This window comes from Mustelus asterias, chromosome 1 (genome assembly GCF_964213995.1).
Source record: "Mustelus asterias chromosome 1, sMusAst1.hap1.1, whole genome shotgun sequence".
Taxonomy (NCBI): domain Eukaryota; kingdom Metazoa; phylum Chordata; class Chondrichthyes; order Carcharhiniformes; family Triakidae; genus Mustelus; species Mustelus asterias.
In genome coordinates this window covers 115939217-115959703 of record NC_135801.1, presented here as the reverse complement: position 1 = coordinate 115959703, position 20487 = coordinate 115939217, and the positions used below count along the sequence as shown (strand labels likewise).

At 41.2% G+C, this 20487-nt stretch overlaps 1 protein-coding gene across 1 annotated transcript in view; it reads right to left on the bottom strand.

The window, feature by feature from the left end:
* Positions 1-4924: 4924 nt before the first annotated feature.
* Positions 4925-20487, bottom strand: part of tmem165 (transmembrane protein 165) — a 41799-nt gene continuing 26236 nt past the window's right edge. The window contains exons 4-6 of the mRNA XM_078217310.1: positions 13342-13524; positions 12333-12438; positions 4925-8120 (exon numbers count right to left, since the gene is read on the bottom strand). Of these exons, the coding sequence (XP_078073436.1) occupies positions 8044-8120; positions 12333-12438; positions 13342-13524 (366 nt within the window). The 3' untranslated portion in view covers positions 4925-8043. The remainder of the gene's footprint in view (positions 8121-12332; positions 12439-13341; positions 13525-20487) is intronic.

Sequence of the window (20487 nt, the reverse complement as noted above, 5' to 3'; positions counted from 1 at the left end):
ACGTTTCAACCACTCTCCTGCCACCAGCGGATGGGGTTGTGTACGAGTGTTAAAATTAGTGCTGAGAAAACTGGTAGTATAACAGATTGCCGGTTCCTAGCCATAAAGCTACTATACAAATGTGATTATATTGGTAACACTCTTGCCTCTGAGTCATTTGATTGTGGATTTGAGTTCCACAAGTTGTAGACGAACACTGCAGTACACTACCAAGTGAGTAATGCTCTATAGGGAGTTCCACTTTTCAGATGAGACATCTGTCCTTTCAGATGGATATAAATTAAACTATAACACTATCTGAAAAAAGTGTGTTATCTAAAACCCGTGCATCTTATTCTTTTCTGCTGAATCAACTTGCAATAATACAAGTGAAGCTCTTGAAGCACCTAATCGTGAATACGGTGTATTTCCAAATTTAGAATACTCCTAGTTCTTGTGTATCTCTGGTGGGGAGGAGGTGGGAGGCCAGATCACTCACTGGGGTGGTGGGGCAGGAGGGATCCGCTGCCACTCTGCAGGCCCTGCAGGTGGGTGGGGGGGGGTGGGGAAGTAGGGCAGGGGGTAGCGAACGGTCTGGGGAGTGGGGGAGTTGGGTGAATAAGGGGGACAGTTATGTTGTGGGGGTGGGGCAATGTCTGTGGGGGCCATTGCTTCTGGGTCGCTGTATCTCCTTTTTGAGGCCCAGGAGCAATGTGGCAGGGGAGTGTTTTTCCATTTTTAAAAATGCGCATGCGCAGTTGAAGGCTTCGATCGGAGCAGCAGAAATGACCACAGCTGCTCTAACAGCTTACATACCCCTTTTAAAGGCTGGAATAAACACTTACTTGGTTGCTAAATTAAAGATTCTAGATAGAAATTAACTCTTGGATCTTCCTCACTCACCAGTACAGACCCAAGAGACAAAACAATTCTCCTTATCTCGGTCTTAAATGGGAGACATCTAGTTTTTAAACTGTCTCCTAATTTGAGATTCCCCCATCCTGTCAATCTTAAATGTTTCAATTTTTCATTCAATGTTTCATTTTTCTAAACTCCAATTTGTGGAGACAGATGGAGTGGAAGGTTAAGACCAAGGACATTCTTTTATGGAAGGAGAAGAATGGAAATGTGGAAAATGAGATGGACAGTCAAGAATCCTTTCAAACATGGCGGAGGATGGTAATTCATCTCATATCAACACTTATTTTCACAAGCTGAAAACCCTTAGTCACAATGTAAGGGTGCACAGTCATGCTGACCACCTATCATGCATTGGATTGCAGAGAAAAAGTGATTAACCTGTAGAGTGCACCATTCTGGCAATGAAGTAGCCAAAACAATTCTGAGGCTCACACCTCTTAAATAGTATTATCGAGCTGCCTGTCCCAAATGAGTACCCACTGAATTCAGGCCAGCAACAAACGGGGCCTTTGATCACAGGGGAGGGAGCCAAATGGCCCAGATTATTTTCTGGCAGCAACATAACAAATGCTTACCATTGGGTGGCTGAAATGTCAGTCTGTTCCAGGAAGCAGGCATATCAAAGGTTATTCCAGAAAATAAAAGCTCAAGGTTTAGAGGATAACAAATTGGCACAGATAGAAGTTTGATGAGCTAACATGAAACAAAGTAGTTATAAATGGGTCATTTTCTGGTTTGCAAGGTAAAATGGGTGGTGTGCCATAGGAATCAGAGCTGGGCCCTCAACTGTTTACAGTTTGCATAAATGACTTAGCTCAAGTGACCAAGGTATGATTGCTAAATTTGATGAAGGGAACTCTGATGTTCAATATGAGGGCATCCAAAACCCCAGGGACAGTTTCATGAAAAATTGTGTATAGCCATCAATATCCTTAAGTGTTGTGAAGTATTATAGTCCTTGTGTGTATTTTTACATATTCTTTATTAATTGTTCATACACAGTTGAATTGTTTCCTTATTGGGTTGTACATTGGTTCATTGTGAGTGAGGAAGGCATGGAACCAAGTGAGGAGATATGGGATTTGAAATAAGGGAGTGACTGCAAAAATGGCTCTTGCACTGGCCAAGACTTATTTGGGAATAGACAATACAATCTTTGAAAGTTTGAGAAGTGTACCCAAAACTAAACTGATGAAATTGGCAAATACATTACAATTAGGATTACCTACAGTGGGTAAGAAACTGAAGTAATTGCAGAAACAGCAAAGCATTTAAATGTACAAAGGTTGCCAGACAGACCCAAGTTTTTCAAAACATTAGTGCAGTTGTCAAATGGACAGAAATACATCAAATTGCATTACCTCCCGAGTATGGGAAAGAGATTCTAAGGATAGTTGATGAAATTCCATTAAGCAGACATCTAGGAATAAAGCAAACACAAGCGACGATACCAAAACAGTTTTACATAAAGATGTAGTTAAATTTTGAAAACATGTCACACAATAGGGAAACTAGAAGCTGTAATAAAACTAGAGTTCTAGTTGACTGTATAGAACCGTTGTTGAAAATGTGTGGTGGAAATCAATACTTATTAACTATATGAATATATCCACTAGATTTCCTGAAGCCATACCATTAAGAACCATTACAGCCAAGAGAGTAGCAGAGGGATTAACCAAGTTTTTTTTACTAGACATGGCTTCCCAAAAGAGATACATTCAGATCAAGCGTCAAATTTCGTGTCAGGATTATTTAAAGAGGTCATGAATAACCTGGAAATAAAACAGTTCAAATCATCAGTATATGAAAGAGAGTTGAGATGGGAAGAAATCAGTTCACTACTTCTAGCATTTTCTGCTTTTATTTTAGATTTCCAACAGCTGCAGTATTTTGCTTTTCCATTAAATGTCTATTTTGGTCCAGCTGAAGAGCTCTAAAGAGTTGCTGTTGAAGCTGCAGTTTCAGACATGCAACATCAAACATTGTTAGTTTAATGGTAGAAATATTGGCAGGAGGCAGTGGCAGTGGTTAGCACTGTTGCCTCACAGCACCAAGGACCCGGGGTTCTGTTCCTGGCTTGGGTGACTGTGTGGAGTTTGCATGTTCTGCCCATGTCTGCATGGGTCTCCTATGGGTGCTCCGGTTTCCTCCCACACTCCAAAGATGTGCAGGTTAGGTGCATTTGCTATACTAAATTGTCCCTTGGTGTCCTGGGATGCATAGGTTAGAGGGATTTCTGGGATTACGGAGATAGGGCCTGGATGGGACTGTCGTAGGTGCAGACTCGATGTTGATTGGATGAGAAAACAGATAGAAATACAACATGACAGTATAGAACAAACTTCAGTAACCCAGGAGAAGGGCAAGGCCAAAGTTCCAAATGACCTCACCATCCCAAACGCCAATTTTCTGCTATGACCTGCTTTCGCACACAATCTTCCTCTCTTGAATGTGATCATCTTCCTTCTTTCTGTTCCTGGACTCCAAGGAAGGCAAGCCTCACAAGCACCATTCTAGAGCCAGTGGGCCTGGTTGCCAATCTTTTCATCAGCAATTCGTAGGCCAGGGGTAGGAGGGCCTGGCCACATGTCACTAAATTTTGTAACTGGCAAGCAAGTTTCTTACAAGGCTTGCAGAAACCACAATCACAGGCTAAGGTATGTCAACATTTCCAACCCACCACTGAACAATTAGGCAATATCTACAAGTGTCTAAAGAGGCAAAGACTCAAAGCAAAAGAAACAAAAAGGATCTCCCACCCAGCATAGATCAAATTGAGAAATGGCTGAGTTTAAGCTGGAAATTGAAATGTGCTAAATCATCACTATGGCAAGGAGTGTTCATTCTTCCTCACTCCAACCTCAATCACTATCTTTTCTTTGCAAAAAACAGAGAAGATAGTTTGCCAGTGTCAGAAAACAACTTTGGGTGACGCAGCAGAAGTTGATTGGGTTGCTCAGGTCGACAGGGACTCAGTGGGCCAAATGGCCTCTTCTGAAGCTATGATTGATTCTAGAAGTAATGGGAGCCCACAGTTTGGGTGGCATTAAGGCTATTTCTAAGATCCACTGATTCATAATGTGGTAATAGATTTAAAACCTATGCATTAGATATTCAAAACCTGGCTTTCACTAACAGAGGATAGGTGTTTGAGGATGTGCTTCAGGAGAACTCCTTCACCTGCAAGTAGTATTGACATTGGTGATCAACTTGGTGACATCAGATATCTTTTCCTAGGCTTCTTGTTGGAATCATACAAGATAAATATCAGTTATAGATGAGTAATTAGCTCAGATTGTACCAGAAACCAATAGATACAAATACATTACCTAAGATTAGGCTGTTTTTAAAAGTGCAGCGCATTAGGCTAAAGGCCAAACATGAACATTAAGAGACATCACATGAGCTTGATACAAGTCAGAACATCCATAGTGTGTCAGTGAGGAATGGGTGCCAATCAAGCAGGTTACTGCTGTGGAGCTTCTTGATTGTTGGAACCACACTCATCCAGGACAGTGGGGACTATTCCTTCTCATTCCTGCATGTACATCGTAGATGATGGACAAGCTTTGGGGGAAACTCAACAGGTGTTACTTGCCACAGAATTCTCAGCTTTTGACCTATTCCTCTAGTTACAACATTTATATGGTTAATTCTGGGCAATGGTAATCCACAGGATGTTAATGGTGGGACTTCAGTGATGGCAATAGTAGTAAATGTCAGGAACGGAGTGGCTCTGGCAGAACTCAAACCGAGTATTGTCACTCCTATGTAAGTATTGTTTGATAACATTGTTGATAATCATCAAGAGTAGGCAGATGGCAAGGGCAGTAACTGTCGCTGTTGTAGCTGCATTTAAACAGTTGGAACAAAACAGACAAAATCAAAAATCCGACTACAGCAGTCATTGAGAAAAATATTATGAACTGAAAACCACAAGGAAGAAAAATCCCATATATTTGATTTTCCCTTAACATTATAAAACAAACTTTGCGAAATAAAATGAATTGAACAAGATGTAAACTCATTTTTGCATACTTTTGCTTGCCAGATTTAATCATATGGTGCTCAAAAGATGTGAATTAAACCTGCACCCAAATACATTATTACAATACACCTAATAACCCTGAACCTCCAAAATACAAATTCTGGAAGAAAGATTGAGGGGGAAGAACAGAACCTGGAAATCATTGAGAAAAATATTATGAACTGAAAATAGCTTAACATTAATATCTCTAAATTGTGAAGAACAAAACACTGAAGCAGTACTCCAATGATTTTTAGAAATAAAATGTCAGATTTTAAGATATTGCTCTTTATACTAAATAAAAGTACATCCACTGGTCATAGCAATATGTAAAAATTTAATCTAAATCTCAGTTTCATATAATGTATCCTAACGTAAAGAAAATGTGCTGCACAGTCTTGCAAACCAATATTCACAAAGACATTTCTGTATACTACTCCAACAGTGCAAATGAATTATTTACTGATTCCTGTGTGTCAGCTAATTTAGATGAATGTTGGGAGTTCGAGAGTTAAGACTTTGAGTACAATTGTAGAGTTAAAACTGAAGACAGCATTGCACCTGCAGTTACAGGTATGCTGCACCACAACCAGGAACATAAATCAATAAGATACATAATCAGATCAATTTTAACTGATGCATCATTTTTATACAAAATCTTCATCTCAAGTCATTTTTAGGAAGAGTCTGATAGCACTCATAGCCTGTACTTTTAAAATACACGATTCAGCTAAGTGGCAGAACACGTAAAGGCCACTGGAGGCCCCATGTGGATGGAAGACCACAAAACTAAGAATTCTCCAATTTCTTAACAGAAAAGCCACGATTTTCATTTATTGCGAAAGAACAAAGAGATACTGTATGAATAAAAATAAACTTGATGAGCGGTCCTGTCTGTGCCGAGAACTGATGCTGTTGCCAAAAGCACCATTTGCTATACATTAAATTAGCTGCAGAACAACTGGAAATTCACGTTCCATAATTCATCAGAAATTTAGTGTATTTTTTTTTAAAAAGCACTATAGATGAAAGCTGTCCACAATGAATATACAAGGGTAAAGTTGTGTCCGGCACAGAACCTAATTCTGAAAATGGGTGGGGCTACAACATTGTAGCACCAATCCCAGACAAGTGCTCTTTTTGAAACAGCAATTTATTAATATGCTGGTGTTAAGATTCTCCCTTCCTAATTAACAATGAGTCAATTTCGTCACCGTACCACAGCATGAGCTGCCAAATTAAAATTCCTTCCAGTCCACTTTGCATTGTTCTGTGGGCCAGCAGTGCGAAAAGCAGCATTTTTACAAATAATCCTTTAGTTGTAAAAATAATTGGATGCATTGTTCTTTCAAGAAATTCAACTGTTCTAAATTTCCAATCCCTGCGCATTAAGGTGATTTCAATATGCAAAACTGAATTATTTTTATACTATTGAAATAATTAATTCCTCCATATAAAACTGTTCCTAGCGAAATATTGCAAGGCTAGATCCAATAGATAAGTAATCATAGTTTTCAGTCACAATTTCAATGATCCCAAAAATGTCTTTCCAGTATAGAGCATATTGCATTAAATGTAACAGTGTACAATATTTACATTTGTGGAACACACCAAAGCAAAACAAACAAACTTAAAGATGGCGAGACAGGTATAAACTGGACTTCTGTTGGTCCAGCATATGCATGTTAAAAGTACGCAGCGTTTTGATACTTGCTGAACTGCATGGTTGACACTAACATTCACATAATTTAGTACTTCCATCTTGAAGATAAAGAGTAATAGTTAACTGCAGTGTTATTAAAATCAGATAGTACCTATGGGGTAAATCATGATGCCACTTATATTCATAATTGTATATTCCCATTTTCAAGGCAGTTCCTGCTTCGGATCGATTTGGAGACGATGTGTTTTTACTACATGGCAGAATTTGAATAATTCATGTCAGAACAATTTTAGGAAGTGGGTATTCATCAAGGTATATATGCTTCTCCTATCCCACCTTGGAATCTACTCTGCTTTACGGACATGAAAAACAAGCAAGACTTCATTGCAAAATCCTGCAAATATGAATTTAAATAGCTAAAATAAATATCAAAAGTTGCAGCAACTTCTTGTGATAAACACAGCATTCACTGTAATCTCTAAAGTGAACTTTAAACTTTAACAGTCAGCTGCAGTGCCAAGGTTTAATATATTCTTTCTGCAGCTTTTCATAATTATAAATTAATTTGTAATTCTAACACCAGCAGAAACAATCACAACTTGTATTCCTGATCAATCCCTCACTTTTAAAAATGTTAGTAATTGACATACACTGATCTAATAAAAAAAACGGGAAAGTGAAGAGTACGAGAGCAGTTACAAAACCATGGCTCAAACATCAACAACGGAAGAGCACTAATTTGCACAATCAACATAAAAGTTGCAAGATTAGATGCTGAGCTCTTTGACGGCCACCTCATATCATAGCTATTAGAATTATAAAACACAATCCTGATAATTATGGGTCAATGCTTGCTGAAGACTCAGTTGCCCTTTTAAACCTGACTCAATATTATCTGCTTTTTTGGTGAGGCATTTTCAGTTATAGAAAATTCCCAAAATATGTTCTAATATTAACAAGTTTGCATTACTTGATCGTAATGATCCCTCCAATTAATGCAATGGAGGCCTAATTTTAATTACAGGTGTTTGCAGGGAGCATTTTCAAATACTTCTTTACAAGAAGAATGGACAGAATGCAAGACAGGAGTGATCTAAACAAAATAGCTGAGAATCATTTTCTTTAGAGTACCGCAAGAAGATTTACTTAGTTAAAATTTAGCTTCCCATTTAATGCTGGAGTTTTCTTGAAAGCTACCGACAAACTCCAACGTTTATGCTTGCAGTACCTGGATGTCGTACCTACTTATTGAAATATTCATACAGAAAATGTAACATACAGCAAGGTTGTTTGGGTTGATAACCTCAAGACTTGCCCTCAGAATCCAAAATACATGTAAACTGTACAGGAGGCGCATGTCTACATCAAGTTCTCTGCACTGTGTAGTTACACTGCACATTTATAAACATAGGAATAAAGAGTTGGAAATGGACGATGCAGGTCATCATTCTTGTTAAAACCCGCTGTCTGGGCTGATGAACAAGGCGGAGAGTGCAAATGCCAGGAAAACTACTCCACCAATGATGGTCACTACAAACAAAAGAGAATAATTAAACCAAATGTTAATTTCATAAAATTTATAAATCTACTAAACTCCCAAATCAGTTTTCTTGTAACCTATGAAAACAGATCTCATAGATGCTATCTGACTTTACTTTGATCCATCACCCTATCAGACCCTCCCTTTCTTCTTCACGGTGGCACAGAGGTTAGCACTGCTGTCTCAGGGTCAGGCACCAGGGTTTAATTCTGGCCTTGGGTGACTGTGTGGAGTTTGCACATTCTCCCTGTGTCTGCGTGGGTTTCCTCTGGGGTGTCCCGGTTTTCTCCCACAATCCAAAGATGTACGGGTTAGGTTGATTAGAATCATCGAGATTTACAGCATTGAAATAGGCCCTTCGGCCCAACTTGTCCATGCCTTAGTTTTTAACCACTAAGCTAGTCCCATTTGCCCGCATTTGGTCCATATCCCTCTAAACCCATCTTACCCATGTAACTGTCTAAATGCTTTTTAAAAGACAAAACTGTACCCGCCTTTGGCAGCTCGTTCCAGACACTCACCACCCTCAGTGAAAAATTTCCCCTCTGGACTCTTCTGTATCCCTCCCCTTTCACCTTAAACCAATGCCCTCTAGTTTTAGACTCCCCTACCTTTGGGAAAAGATATTGGCTATCTACCTTATCTATACCCCTCATTATTTTATAGACTGCAATAAGATCACCCCTAAACCTCCTACACTCCAAGGAAAAGGTCCCAGTCTATCCAGCCTCTCATTACAATTCAAACCATCAAGTCCCGGTACATCCTAGTAAATCTTTTCTGCACTCTTTCTAGTTTAATAATATCCTTTCTATAGTAGGGTGACAAGAACTGTACACAGTATTCTGTACACTGTACAAGTGTGGTCTTGTACAACTTCAACAAGACGTCCCAACTCCTGTATTCAACCCAATGAAACCAAGCATACAGAATGCCTTCTGCACCACCCTATCCACCCATGATTCCACTTTCAAGGAGCTATGAACCTGTACTCCTAGATCTCTTTGTTCTATAACTCTCCCCAACACCCTCCCATTAACTGAGTAGGTCCTGCCCCAATTTGATCTGCCAAAATGCATCATCTCACATTTATCTAAATTAAACTCCATCTGCCATTCGTCAGCCCACTGGCCCAATTGATCAAGATCCCGTTGCAATCCTAGATAACCTTCTTCATTGTCCACTATGCCACTAATCTTGGTGCCATCTGCAAATCTTACTAACCATGTCTACTAAATTCTTATCCAAATCATTAATATAAATGACAAATAGCAGTGGACCCAGCACTGATCACTGAGGTACACTGCTGGTCACAGGCCTCCAGTTTGAAAAACAACCCTTTACAACCACCCTCCGTCTTGTCATCAAGCCAATTTTATATCCAATTGGCTACCTCACCGTGGATCCCATGAGATTTAACCTTGTGCAACAGCCTATCATGCGGTACCTTGTCAAAGGCCTTGCTAAAGTTCAGGTAGACAACATCAACTGCACTCCCCTTATCTACCTTCTTGGTTACCCCTTCAAAAAATTCAATCAAATTTGAGAGACATGATTTTCCACTCACAAAGCCATGCTGACTGTGCCTAATCAGTCCTTGCATCTCTAAATGCCTGTAGATCCTGTCTCCGAATATCTAACAACTTACCCACTACAGACATTAGGCTCACCAGCCTGTAGTTCCCAGGCTTTTCCCTGCAGCCCTTTTTAAACAAAGGCACAACATTTGCCACCCTCCAATCTTCAAGCATCCGATCTGTGGCTGTTGATGATTCAAATATTTCTGCTAGGGGGCCTGCAATTTCCTCCCTAGCCTCCCACAACATCCTGGGATACATTTCATCAGGTCCCGGGGATTTATCTACCTTAATGCGCTTTAAGACTTCCAGCACCTCCTTCTCTATAATATGTATACTCCTCAAGACGTCACTGTTTATTTCCCCTAGTTCCCTAACATCCATGCCTTCCTCAACAATAAATACCAATGAGAAATATTCATTTTAGGGTCTCATCCATCTCTTGTGGATCCACGCATAGATGACTTTGTTGATCTTTCCCTAGTTACTCTTTTGCCCTTTATGAATTTGTAGAAGCTCTTTGGATTCTCCTTTGCCTTGCCTGCCAAAGCAATCTCATGTCCCCTTTTTGCCCTCCTGATTTATCTCTTAACTCTACTCCCACACCCCTTATACTCTTCAAGGGATTCACTTGATTCCAGCTGCCTATGCATGTCATATGCCTCCTCCTTTTTTGACCAGCCTTATCCTTCGCTCTAAAAGGAATGTGCTTACCCTGAACCCTGGTTAACATACTTTTGAAAGCCTCCCACTTACCAGCCATCCCTTTGCCTTCCCACAGACTCCCCCAATCAACTTTTGAAAGTTCTTGTCTAATACTATAAATACTGGCTTTGCCCCAATTTAGAATTTTAACCTTTGGGCCAGACCTATCATTCTCCATGGCTATCTTAAAACTAATCGAATTATAGTCACTGGTCCCAAAGTGATCCCTCATTAACACTTCTGTCACTTGCCCTTCCTTATTTCCCAAGAGGAGGTTAAGTTTTGCCCCCCCTCTAGTCGGGCCATCCACATACTGAATGAAAAATTTCTCCTGAATACACTCAACAAATATCTCTCCATCCAAGCCCTTAATTCTATGGCTGTCTCAGTCGATGTTGGGAAAGTTAAAGTCCCCTACTTTTCCAACCTTTTTTGCTTGCAGCTATATGTAAGCTCCTTACAGATTTTCTCCTCAATTCCCCCCCAACTATTTGGGGGCCTGTAGTATAATACTATCAAAGTGATCTCTCCCTTCTTATTTCTCAGCTCTACCCATATAGCCCCATTGGGCAAACCCTCGGATATATCCCCTCTCAGTACTGCCATGATGTTGTCCCTAATAGGCCACGGCAAATTGCCCCTTTGTGTCTGGGGGTCTAGCAGAGTAAATAGGTGGGGTTAAGGGATAGGGCGTGGCTGGGATTGTGGTCGGTGCAGACTCGATGGGCCAAATGACCTCCTTCCACACTATTCTATTCATCCCACCTTGCCCTTTGCAGTTGCTCACAAGTCCATAACATTTCTAACTTTTAATAGCTTCTGGTGAAAGGTCACAGACCCGAAAGGTTAACTTTCTTTTGATATATTGCGCGGAGGATGCGGAAAGTCTGCAGAGAGATTTGGATAGGCTAAGTGAGTGGGCGAGGATCTGGCAGATGGAGTATAACGTTGACAAGTGAGAGGTTATCCACTTTGGAAGGAATAATAGTAAAATGGACTACTATTTAAATGGTGAAAAATTACAACATGCTACTGTGCAGAGGGACCTGGGGGTCCTTGTACATGAATTGCAAAAACTCAGTTTGCAGGTGCAGCAGGTGATCAAGAAGGCAAATGGAATGTTGGCCTTTATCGCGAAGGGGATGGAGTATAAAAGCAGGGAGGTCTTGCTGCAATTGCACAAGGTACTGGTGAGGCCGCAACTGGAGTACTGTGTGCAATTTTGGTCCCCTTATTTGCGGAAGGATGTATTGGCCTTGGAGGGAGTACAGAGAAGGTTCACCAGGTTGGTACCGGAGATGAGGGGGTTAGCTTATGAGGAGAGATTGAGTAGATTGGGCCTGTACTCGTTGGAGTTTAGAAGGCTGAGGGGAGATCTTATAGAGACATATAAGATAATGAAGGGGCTAGACAGGATAGAGGCAGAGATATTATTTCCACTTAGAAAGGAAACAAGAACTAGATGACACAGCCTCAAAATAAGGGGGAGTCAGTTTAGGACAGAGTTGAGGAGGAACTTCTTCTCTCAGAGGGTAGTGAATCTCTGGAATTCTCTGCCCATTGAAGCAGTGGAAGCTACCTCATTAAATATGTTTAAGTCACAGGTAGATAGATTTCTGATCAATAAGGGAATTAAGGGTTATGGGGAGCGGGCGGGTAAGTGGAACTAAACCACTATCAGATCAGCCATGATCTTATTGAATGGCGGGGCAGGCTCGAGGGGCTAGATGGCCTACTCCTGCTGCTATTTCTTATGTTCCTATGCTCTTATATGCTGGTTGACTTGCCGGGTATTACCAATTACTACTCAATATTGAGTTCCTATTTCCCTCAGAATGGAGAAAATCAAGTCTAAGGTAATAACTTGACAATTTAAATCTGTAGTTTTATTTCAGAAATAAATACAGTCTCAATTCTCACCAGTTCTAACAGAGATTTTTTGGGCAACCATCCTTCCTCCAATAACTGCCAATCCAGTACAAAGACAGTGCCCTAATGTTCCACCAACAGCAACGCCAAAGGGATCCTGCAGGGATAAAGTGCACAATAAGATCACAGAATCCTAGAAAATTTACAATACAGATGGAGGCCATTTGGCCCAATCGACAAAGAGCCACCCAGTCCAATCCCGCCTTCCTGTCACCCTGCAGGCCGTAGCTCAAGTCTCAACTATTAGAATGCAAATATACAATTTCACCAAATACTAAACAGTTATATTTGAACCCATTGATCAACTTTCACACACTAAAAAAGCTCTTTGCGAAATAATTTGACTTTTTAGCTAGTTAGCACGGTGGCACAATGGTTAGCACTGCTGCCTCACAATACCAGGGACGCGAGTTCAATTTCGGCTCTGGGTGACCGTGTGGAGTTTGCATGTTTCCCCCCATGTCTGCATGGATTTTCTCCCACAGACTAAAGATATGTAGGTTAGGTGGATTAGTCATGGTAAATGTGAGGATTTATGGGATAAAGTCTAATTCTTGGGCGGCACGGTGGCACAGCGGTTAGCACTGCTGCCTCTCAGTGCCAGGAGCCCAGGTTCAATTCCCGGCTTGGGTCACTGTGTGGAGTTTGCACGTTCTCCCCATGTCTGCATGGGTTTCCTCCGGGTGCTCCGGTTTCCTCCCACATTCTGAATGACATGTTGGTTAGGTGCATTGACCCGAACAGGTCAATGACCCGAACCGGACTATGGCGATTTGGGAATTTCACTGCAGTGTTAATGTTAGCCTTACTTGTGACTAATAAATAAACTTTACTCTTTCAAGGCAGGCTGAACCCTTGGTGTTCAACTGGGTCAAAAAGTGATGCAGATCTACAATTCTGTCAAATCTCTTCTTGAAAGGCAAAAATTCAACCAACTCATTTCCTACCTCTGAAAACAAAAATATGCCAGTATCCAGATTAAGCAAAAATGAAAACTCACCTCCCTAGCAGCTAATACAATTGTTGTTAGTTGTGATCGATCTCCCCATTCTGCCAAAAACGTGAGGGTAAATGCCTGAACGAAAATTGGAGAAATACAGGGCATGCGCCTCTTTTGTGACAGATGTGTTGATGATCCTGATTCAATATCCTGTGGACCATTTACAGTCTTTGATCGTTGAAGCTAAGTAGAGAGAGCAAACATTTTAATTAAGAAAACATGAACAGTGTATTTTTAGGGTTTCAAATGTATCTAAAAATAGGCAGATGAAGCAAATTTGAAATTAGAAACTATCAACTAAAATGACAATATATTTTAGGCTACTTTTGATGAATACAACACAAAGTAGTTACATTTTATTTGCTGTTTTAATTAGCATGCTCATGCAATGAATTAAACAGGAGAAAGCAGACCATTGATATCAAACGTGAATTCCTCCATGTTTTAGTTTAGTTTATTTGTAGCACCTCATTTGAGAGCAATAGCACAACACACTGCTTCAAAAATCTATTCAGAAGTCAACCCAATATGTCACCATTTGAAATCTTAAACAAGCTGGTACCCTGCATTTCTGTGCTTCACTGTTTCCAGCAATCCGTCATGACTAAAACAAGCCAAGTATATATTCATTCACTGGGCATTAAAAGCAATTGCTCATAATAGTTTGTTTCCTAGGCTGGGAATTTCCCCAAGCTAACACTAATTTTGTCGGCAGTGGTGTGTTTGATTTCCACCACACTAACTGAAAAATTACATCAACAGATCAGGAAAACATTTGATTCAATTTGTCACATGTATTAGTATACAGTGAAAAGTATTGTTTCTTGCGCTCTATACAGACAAAGCATACCATTCATAAAGAAGGCATCGAGAGAGTGCAGAATGTAATGTTGCATCTTTCACATGCCAAACTTTATTTTAGAAGCACGAAAAAGCAATGCAGGCTGACTGTTTTAAAAGGGCACTATTAAAGGTGAGCAGGAACTAAAGCTCTGCCGGTTGAGAAGAAGCCAAGAGAAAACAGCAAACGTGGCAGAGACGGCCATTCCAGAGTGGGGTTCTTGAATCACACCAGTTGATGCTTAGCACAAGATTTCACCACCATGGCACAAACTATCGCCTTGCAAGACAGAAGCTGCTTTAGTGACTATAAAGCCAGGTTTGCTGGTTACCACCATTCAGGAAAAAATAATTTCAGCATTTCACTTGCAAAACAAAAAAATGCTTCTTTCTACATGACTGAATGCTCCCTATTCTGATCATGCCTTCAACTACCAAGACCTAAAAATGCTAATATTCACTCCTGAAACCTCTCACCCTCCCTTCAAGGCACTCCTCAACCTACTTCTTTGACTAAAGATTTTGGTCATATGCCCGAATATATAATGTGGGTTGGTGTCAGATTTTTGCGTTGTAACACTCTCATGAAGCATCTTGGTGACATTTTATTGCATTAAAGGTTTCTAAATAAAAGTTATTGATTTTTCCAATTTAATCGTAATCCCAACCATCTTCACCAGATCTTCCATCTGATCCCTTCATACTCACGAGTATCACAATCATATTTAGATGTTTTCAACTACTTCAAGTGATTTTCAGTTGTAGTCTCTACAATCAAAATCACTTCCCACTGTAGACTTCTCATATATCGGTGTTTCATTCAAACAAAACACCACCTTCATCTGGCTCTGCCATCACAGGATGGGACCATTGCAAGTAATAAGAGCAAGAATCTCTTTCTATTCCCAGGTTGTAACACCCACAACCTGTTAAGGTGCTCCAATAAGGAATATTTCAATTTTCAACAGAGTGAAAATGGAAGTCCTTTCTATAATTTGGCAGCCAATCTGTGGCTCCAAACACTTGGTAATTAAGTCCATGAACATAAGCAATGCCATCAAATTTATTAATGCTCAAAATGCATAACGTACAGGGTAAATGGTAGGACTCTGAAGAGTGCAGTTGAACAGAGGGATCTGGGAATACAGGTACAGAATTCCCTAAAAGTGACGTCACAGGTGGATAGGGTCGTAAAGAGTGCCTTTGGTACATTGGCCTTTATAAATCGGAGTATCGAGTATAAAAGTTGGAGTGTTATGGTAAGGTTATATAAGGCATTGGTGAGGCCGAATTTGGAGTATTGTGTACAGTTTTGGTCACCTAGTTACAGGAAGGATGTAAATAAGATTGAAAGAGTGCAGAGAAGGTTCACAAGGATGTTGCCGGGACTTGAGAAGCTGAGTTACAGAGAGAGATTGAATAGGTTGGGACTTTATTCCCTGGAGCGTAGAAGATTGAGGGGAGATCTGATAGAGGTGTATAAGATTTTGATGGGTATAGATAGAGTGAATGCAAGCAGGCTTTTTCCGCTGAGGCTAGGGGAGAAAAAAAACCAGAGGGCATGGGTTAAGAGTGAAAGGAGAAAAGTTTAAAGGGAATATTAGGGGGGGCTTCTTCACGCAGAGAGTGGTGGGAGTGTGGAATGAGCTGCTGGATAAAGTGGTAAATGCAGGGTCACTTTTAACATTTAAGAAAAACTTGGACAGGTTCATGGATGAGAGGGGTGTGGAGGGATATGGTCCAAGTGCAGGTCAGTGGGACTAGGCATAAAATGGTTCAGCACAGACAAGAAGGGCCAAAAGGCCCGTTTCTGAGCTGTAATTTTCTATGGTTCTATGCCTGGAGAAATTTCTGAACTTTCAACTTTGAAAATGTATTGTTGAGTGCTGACACTTCAAAGAGCATGATAAATAAGAATAGATCATCCATCGCTCATGCCTGCTCTGCCACTCAACATGTTTACAGCTGATCTTCTACCTCAACCTCATTAGGCAGGGCAGCAGTCGAGTGGTATCGTCACTGGACTAGTAATCCAGTAACTCGGGGAAATGCTCTCAGGGCACAGGTTTCAATCCAAACTTCGCAGACTGTGCAATTTGAATTCAATACAAATCTAAAATTAAAAGGCTAATAATGGTGACATAAAACCATGGTCGATTATTGTAAAAGCCCATCTGGTTCACTAGAGTCCTTTAGGGAAGGAAATCTGCCACCCTTGCTTGGTCTGACCTACATGTGACTCCAGCCCCACAGGAATGTGGTTGACTCTTGACTGCCCTCTGAAATGGTACAGCAAGCCATTCAGTTCAAGGTCAATCTGAGATAGGCAGCAAATACTGGGCCAGTCAGCGATGCCCACATCCTGCACAGTATTCCAGTTGTGGTGTCACCAATACCCTGTACAGCTGCAGTAAAACCTCTGTCCCCTTACATTTCACTTGCCTGCCTAATTACTTTATCTGCGCAGTAACATTGTGATTCAAGCACCAGGACACCTCAAGAGTTCTGCAATCTCTCTCAATTTTAAAAAAAATATGCTGCTTTTCTACTCTACCTGCCAAAGTGGACAAGTTCACATTCTCCCACATAATATACCAAAATCTTAGCTCACTCACTTAACTTGCAGACTTTTGCTTCAATTCACCTAACCTGCACATTTTTGGACTGTGGGAGGAAACCCATGCAGACACAGGGAGAATATGCAAACTCCACACAGTCACTCGAGGCTGGAATTGAACCCAGCTCACTGGTGCTGTGAGACAGCAGTGCTAACCACTGCGCCACCATGCCTTCTCAAACTGAGCATGAGGTTCAATCAGGTTGTGAACACAGTCACCTTGAGGCTCCTTTACTACTGGGTTATTGATTAATCCTGTCATAGAACCATAGAAAATTACAGCTCAGAAACAGGCCTTTTGGCCCTTCTTGTCTGTGCCGAACCATTTTTTGCCTAGTCCCACTGACCTGCACCATATCCCTCCACACCCCTCTCATCCATGAACCCGTCCAAGTTTTCTTAAAATGTTAAAAGTGTTAACATGTTAAAATGTTAAAAGCATTTACCACTTTATCCGGCAGCTCATTCCACACTCCCACCACTCTCTGCGTGAAGAAGCCCCCCCTAATATTCCCTTTAAACTTTTCTCCTTTCACCCTTAACCCATGCCCTCTGGTTGTTTTCTCCCCTAGCCTCAGCGGAAAAAGCTTGCTTGCATTCACTCTATCTATACCCATCAAAATCTTATACACCTCTATCAAATCTCCCCTCAATCTTCTACGCTCCAGGGAATAAAGTCCCAACCTATTCAATCTCTCTCTTTAACTCAGCTTCTCAAGTCCCGGCAACATCCTTGTGAACCTTCTCTGCACTCTTTCAACCTTATTTACATCCTTCCTGTAACTAGGTGACCAAAACTGTACACAATACTCCAAATTCGGCCTCACCAATGCCTTATATAACCTTACCATAACACTCCAACTTTTATACTCGATACTCCGATTTATAAAGGCCAATGTACCAAAGGCACTCTTTACGACCCTATCCACCTGTGACGTCACTTTTTTAGGGAATTCTGTACCTGTATTCCCAGATCCCTCTGTTCAACTGCACTCTTCAGAGTCCTACCATTTACCCTGTACGTTCTACTTTGGTTTGTCCTTCCAATGTGCAATATCTCACACTTGTCTGCGTTAAATTCCATTTGCCATTTTTCAGCCCATTTTTCTAGTTGGTCCAAATCCCTCTGCAAGCTTTGAAAACCTTCCTCACTGTCCACTACACCTCCAATCTTTGTATCATCAGCAAACTTGCTGATCCAATTTACCACATCATCATCCAGGTCATTGATATAGATGACAAACAACAATGGACCCAACACCGATCCCTGCAGCACACCACTAGTCACAGGCCTCCACTCAGAGAAGCAATCCTCCACAACCACTCTCTGGCTTCTTCCATTGAGCCAGTGTCTAATCCAATTTACTACCTCCCCATGTATACCTAGCGACTGAACCTTCCTAACTAACCTCCCATGAGGAACTTGTCAAAGGCCTTGCTGAATTCCAGGTAGACAACATCCACCGCCTTCCCTTCATCCACTTTCCTGGTAACCTCCTCGAAAAACTCAATAGATTGGTCAAACATGACATACCACGCACAAAGCCATGTTGACGCTCCCTAATAAGTCCCTGTCTATCCAAATATTTGTAGATCCTATCCCTCATCACACCTTCCAATAACTTGCCCACCACCGACGTCAAACTTACTGGCCGATAATTTCCCGGATTTCTTTTGGAACCTTTTTTAAACAACGGAACAACATGAGCCACCCTCCAATCATCCAGCACCTCCCCCGTGAATACTGACATTTTAAATATGTCTGCTAGGGCCCCTGCAAGTTCAACACTAGCTTCCCTCAAGGTCCGTGGGAATACCCTGTCTGGTCCTGGGGATTTATCCACTCTGATTTGCCTCAAGACAGCGAGCACCTCCTCCCCTTTAATCTGTAAAAGGTTCCATGACCTCCCTACCTGTTTGCCCTATTTCCGTAGACTCCATGCCCGTTTCCTCAGTAAATACGGATGCAAAAAAACCATTTAGTATCTCCCCCATCTCTTTTGGTTCCATACACAGTCTACCACTCTGGTCTTCAAGAGGACCAATTTTATCCCTCACTATCCTTTTGCTCCTAACGTACCTATAGAAGCTCTTTGGATTTTCCTTCACTCTGTCTGCCAAAGCAACCTCATGTCTTCTTTTAGCCCTCCTGATTTCCCTCTTCAGTCGCTTCTTGCACTTTTTATACTCCTCGAGCATCTGATCTGTTCCTTGCTGCCTGTACATTTCATACAACTCTCTCTTCCTCTTAATCAGTGTTACAATCTCCCTCGAGAACCAAGGTTCCTTATTCCTATTTACTTTGCCTTTAATCCTGACAGGAACATACAAACTCTGCACTCTCAAAATTTCTCCTTTGAAGGCCTCCCACTTTCCATTTACATCCTTACCAGAGAACAGCCTGTGCCAATCCACACTTCCCAGATCCCTTCTCATTTCATCAAATTTGGCCTTTTTCCAGTTCAGAACTTCAACCCGAGGACCAGATCGATCCTTATCCATGATCAGGTTGAAACTAATGGCATTATGATCACTGGATCCAAAGTGTTCCCTCACACTCACATCCATCACCTGCCCTAACTCATTTCCCAATAGGAGATCCAATATCGCATCCTCTCTAGTTGGCACCTCTATATACTGATGTAGAAAATTCTCCTGAACACATTTTACAAACTCTACCCCGTCTAAACCTTTAACAGTATGCGAGTCCCAATCTATATGTGGAAAATTAAAATCCCCTACTATCACAACTTTGTGTTTCTTGCAGTTGTCAGCTATCTCTCCGCTGATTTGCTCCTCCAATTCTCGCTGACTATTGGGTGGTCTATAATACAAGCCCATTAATGTGGTCATACCTTTCCTGTTCCTCAGCTCCACCCATAGGGCCTCTGTAGACAAGCTCCCTAATCTATCCTGCCTGAGTACCACTATAACATTTTCCCTGACCAACAATGCCACCCCCCCACCTTTTATCCCTCTGCCTCTATCCCGCCTGATACACTATGAACTCATCGTCCAGGTTACCTCTGCTGTCCGATGAACCAATCTAATGAACCCTCACTATGCCACTTCCAAAGCAAGTACATCCTTCCTTTGCTATGGAGACCAAATCTGTGCACACTACTCCAGGTGTTGTCGCATAAATATAGCAAGACTTATTCTTGTACTCCTTTTCACACACTAAAACTGACAGAGCCTTTGGATGAAAGTGTAATTAGGACTATTTCAAATAGATTTAAAGGATTTAGAATAACAGAACAATAGTTCTCTGTCCCTGAACCATAAAGATCCAATTAAAGCTCATTATGCAACCATGGAAAACGAAAAACACACCTCTTTCTCCTACGCCTCCCACCCTCACCCCAAAGAAAATCTTCCAAACACAAAAGCAGAAAGCTGGAAATACTCAGCAGGATTTTGTAAGCTGTGCCAAGCAGCAACCCCAAACTTTCCATACACAACGTGGCCGCTCTAAGTTACATGGTCAGCCTCACCAAAAAAATTCAAGGGTTTGTTCACTTAAACAAGTGAGCCGACAACAAAATGAGGGGGTAAATCTTTCAGCAGGTCAGGCAGCATTTGTGGAGAATGAAGCAAAAGATAATAACTCAGGTCAATGATCTTTTGTCAAAACACAAGGTATTTTCCTCTGCACAAATGCTGCCCGACCCGAGTATTTCCAACTTTTT